Here is a 4,387-nt window from a genome sequence, read left to right as displayed (position 1 = left end):
TTTAATATGTCATTTCCCTTTATTCATTTGGTCAGTAAATTTACATATCCAAATCTAGCCACAATGAAAAATAAACTTTCAAACAGAATAATCATAAACCATCAGCTATTAACTTTCCAATTAAAAATAGGGGCTACTAGAGTTTTTCTTTGGTTTTGTTTTCATGATAGTGAGCAGATATTGAATCATCCACATGTTTCAAAGCTGAAAGGCACCAATCGAACTGCAACAATGTTAAGTCCAAAAAGATGTTAACCTTGTACTACTAATCAGTGTCACTGTCATGTAGTTCACAGGAAACTCACTAAATTGGGGGCCCTTGCTTTTGTGTGACCCAGAGAGGCTCTGCATGACTCCTGGGCTACCGAGAGATTCCCCTTTGGATATGGCCATGCAAGACTCATTTTGACCTTATGTAGCTAACTAAACCTGTCACTGGAAGGAGTCTTATGATTTATCTGAAAAGAGGCTGAAGCCAGTATTACACTAGAACTCGGAATCCATTATTCTGCAGATATTTGGCTCGAATAATAACATTATTAACATAATCATTGCTCGAATTGCAGCTGTCCATTCCATCATAGATCTGGATGTTCCTAACCTTGTCATGATAGGCACAAATCCCACCTGCAATGAGACAAAAAGTAGTTAATACAGAATTAAAAACAAATAAATCTCAGCCAGAAGCTGTGGCTTCAGTGAAAATCCATCTCATTGAACCTATGAAGTCTTTTGGGAAATGATAAACTGTGCTGTTGCGTAGCTGCATTTACCAAGTACTTGATTCTTAATAGGGAATTTGCAAACAACTTATTATTTGTTTATTTTTTATATTGCAATAGCATCCAAAATGTGCTAGATGCTCTCTGAATACAGATGGGTACACAGTCTTTGCCTTAAAAAAAATGTATAATCTAAAAAGGCAAGGACAGGTGAAGGATGAAGTAAAAAGATACAACATACACCTGGAGTAACCAGAGTGATGACATACTTGTTCATTACAAGCTCCCCCACTCCCAGTCTTGTGTTCACAATTTAACTACATCTCCTACCTCCCTACCTCCTTTCCTTTTTATTGACATTTAGATATCACAAGAACATTTCTGTTCATATTTAATCATGCAAAACCCTTGCCTTAAAATGATTTATTATTTGTATTACACTCCCTCCCGGAGGTCTCGATCAAGAAAGGGGCCCCACTGTGCCAGGCACAGCACAAAAACAGCCCTAACGAGCCTACAATTTAAAAAGACAAGCCAGAAAAAGGATCTGAGCCCCTGTTTCAGTTCCAGGGCCCTTAATCCCCAACGTATGATCCCTCCCATCTATTTAACAACCAGTTCACTTCCAAGACAGACAGATGAGACTTAAATCCTGATTCAGCTCCTCTGAACTCAATGGCGAGGTTTTTCCACTGTCTTGTATCAGATCCAGTGGGTATGTCTACACAGCAAAAAAAAAGATCCTCAGCAGCAAAAAAAAAAAAGATCCTCAGAGCCTGGGTCAACTGACTTGAGCTCATGGGGCTCATGCTACAGAGCAAAAAATAGCAGTGTAGACACTCGGGCTCAGGCTAGAGCCTGGTCTCTGAAATCCAGTGAGGTGGGGAGGGTGGGAACATCTGCTGGTTTTAGACCCACATCCCGAGCTTTGCAAGCCCAAGTCAATTGACCTGGGCTCTGAGACTCAGCGATGTGACTTTTTCTTTGAAGTGCAGCCATACCCTAGTCAGCTAAGGCCTGATCCCACAGAAGTCAGTGGAATATTGTCATTGAGTTCAGTGGAAGCTGGATCAAGCCCCTAGCTGGTACTCTTCATCCAGCCCTGAAATGGGTTAGTCCTGCATAACATTCTCTGTCCTCCTCCCCAAGCCAATATGCTATGCCACGGCAGAATGCCAGAATCCCAGGATCAGCTATTCAGCCCCCAAAGTGTTCTAGTTTCCCACTCAGCTGTGCTACAGGAAAGCTGTCAAGTATTTGAGGATCCAAATGTAGGTTATGGATTTCGGTGGAGGCTCTGTGCTCCACGGGCGAGGGCACTGCAACGAGAGTCAAGTTCTATTGCTGGCTTTGTCATTGGCCTGCTCTGAGACACTGGGCAAGTTACTTCACTGCTCTATGCCTCTCTTTTCCCTCCTTCTGGCTTGTCTTTTTAGATTGTAGGCTCGTTGGAGCTGATTTTGTGCTGTGCCCAGAACAGTGGGGCCCCTTTCTTGACTGAGGCCTGTAATACGTGTGGGACTGTAATACATATACAAAAATCATATTTTTAAGGAAAGGGTGTTATGATTAAATATGAATAGAAATGTTCTTGAGATTTAAATGGCAATAAAAAGGAAATGTTTGTTTCCATGTAAACAATCTACTATAGTCTTGGGAGCCCCAGCGCAATAGCATTGTACAGTGCATGAGAACCAGAAAATATAGCCAGAAACAAAACTGTCAGCAAAAAGCATGGAGAAAAGTAAATCAGACTTACATTAATTTCATCTTTAAAAATCTCAGCTATTCAAATCTTAATAAAGTAAAGTAGTTAAAGCAACTTTTTAATATATAACATTTTATCTTGATAGTGTCCCTTTAACTTTACAGCACATACTGTACCTCTGAGATATTGTTGCCATGACCAGGTAGGGTACTTTGTCTGTAATGCCTTAATTTCAGTAACTAGAATAGTTGCGCCTTGTGTTATATGTTGTTCACTATCCCAGGCTCCAGGAATTGAATTGTATTGTGTATGAACCTAGAAGATTCAGACAAAAAATTCAGTCTCCTTAGAAACAAAAACACCACTTTTGTTTTTTGTTCTTTATATTTTTAGCCCCCAATTTAAGGATGTATCATTATTCAGGACGACATTCAAGCGCATGCGCTGGTATTTTCCTGAACAGGAATAGACTTAAGTATGTACATAAGTGCTGTCCTGAATGTACAAAGTAATTTGCTAAATAAAGTAATGTATAAAGTAATTTGCTAAAGTAAAGCCTTAGTGCATAATATTTCTATTTCGGTACTTGGGATTTTTATTTTTCCTGGTCTTCCTTCTATACCTGCATCAAGCCATATCTGTTTCTTTCATGGTTCCAGCCATCGACTAGAATAGCTCCAGCTCGACTCTCCACAGAGATGATTGCAGCAATGAGTGCTGGATCTATGCACAGATTTCTGGCAACTCTCTTAATAGGGACTTCGTATCTCCTTAGACGTATTACGTCTATTGCAGCCATCTTTTCTGCAGCATGGACCCCTGTAGCAAATGCAAAGGTGAATGTGGTTTCTGCATGTAATTTAAAAAACATCACTTTACAGATAAATTGGCATTCCAAAGCCATCATTTGTTGTTTAGAAAAATGCAGCCATTTAATGTGGATCAACATATTTGAAAAGCCAGTGCAATCCTATTGAATTCTGAATATGGTTGATAGTTTTTGAAATCCAGAAGGCAATAACTATATATCTTTATATATCTCTGAATCAGTAACAAAAGGGTTGTGGGCAGGCCCTGCAATTCTTAGGAAGCCTTTGACATCTCTTTCCTCCTTAACATTTTTTGATCCAGTCTTTTTCATAGTTCACTTTCAATAAAAATTTGACAACCCTGATTTTCAGAGATGCTAAGCACCTACAGGTCATAGGTACTAGAGTACTTTTGAAAAACTATCCATCAATTTATAAGAAAGAGAAACACCATGAAGATAAATATGTTAAATGATTTGTATTTTAAAAAAGCAACACAGCAAGCTACATTAACTGTTAATTCCCCCAGCAAGTAAGTTTTAAAACAGTTTATAACATATGTATTTAACATAACTTACACTATGTAGCAGTTTTCAGCCCCAAAAGTTTTATGAACTTACACTACACTACACATAGGAATCACTTCACACATCAGTGAAATATAGCCACCTCTACTCAGAAGTGAAGTAATTGTTTAAGAGCATAAGGCAACAACACAGGACAGAAAGTGGAGAATACTGTATCCAATCAAAATGGCAAAGGAGAATTTAGCTATACAAAATGGAATTATCCAATTTGGAGTTTGATCAAGACAATAGGTTTAGCAGCTCTTTTCTTACAAAAGTTCTCTGGGATCTTTCATGACTAAAGGTGGAAGGGAACTCTGTTTTACATCTCATCCCCAAAAAGTTACCTCCAACCTCTTAATAAACTCTGGATCACTGGATCATTACTGACCCTGAGGGAAGAGTGCTACCTACTGAATCATTTTCCTGCCATGAAGTTCCTTGTAGGCCTCTGTCAAGGTTCCTTCCCCACTCTGAACTCTAGCGTACAGATGTGGGGACCTGCATGAAAACCTCCTAAGTTTACTTTTACCAGCTTAGGTTAAAACTTCCCCAAGGTACAAACTATTTTACCTTTTGCCC

The 4,387-nt window shown here is 39.1% G+C and overlaps 1 protein-coding gene across 1 annotated transcript; it reads right to left on the bottom strand.

The window, feature by feature from the left end:
* Positions 1 to 481: 481 nt before the first annotated feature.
* Positions 482 to 3,239, bottom strand: LOC119850102 (lysozyme g-like). Its single transcript, XM_038387841.2, has 3 exons — positions 3,053 to 3,239; positions 2,607 to 2,745; positions 482 to 627 (listed from the first exon to the last, which is right to left on the bottom strand). The coding sequence occupies exons 1-3, from the start codon at positions 3,227 to 3,229 to the stop codon at positions 482 to 484; spliced, it is 462 nt and encodes a 153-aa protein (XP_038243769.2). The 5' UTR covers positions 3,230 to 3,239.
* Positions 3,240 to 4,387: the final 1,148 nt, after the last annotated feature.

The sequence above is a fragment of the Dermochelys coriacea genome, chromosome 1 (genome assembly GCF_009764565.3).
Source record: "Dermochelys coriacea isolate rDerCor1 chromosome 1, rDerCor1.pri.v4, whole genome shotgun sequence".
Classification (NCBI taxonomy): Eukaryota; Metazoa; Chordata; order Testudines; family Dermochelyidae; genus Dermochelys; species Dermochelys coriacea.
The sequence above is the reverse complement of the archived record's forward strand: the minus strand, read 5'-3'. Positions and strand labels throughout refer to the sequence as shown.

What these genes read in the sequence shown, in the direction of transcription:
- LOC119850102 (XM_038387841.2), bottom strand. Translation starts at nt 3,229, where the DNA reads ATGGCTGCAATAGACGTAATACGTCTAAGGAGATACGAAGTCCCTATT. An exon ending in ACAGATATGGCTTGATGCAG is followed by an intron (nt 2,746 to 3,052) that starts GTATAGAAGGAA and finishes TGAATCTTCTAG; the next exon opens with GTTCATACACAATACAATTC. An exon ending in ATGGCAACAATATCTCAGAG is followed by an intron (nt 628 to 2,606) that starts GTACAGTATGTG and finishes GTCTCATTGCAG; the next exon opens with GTGGGATTTGTGCCTATCAT.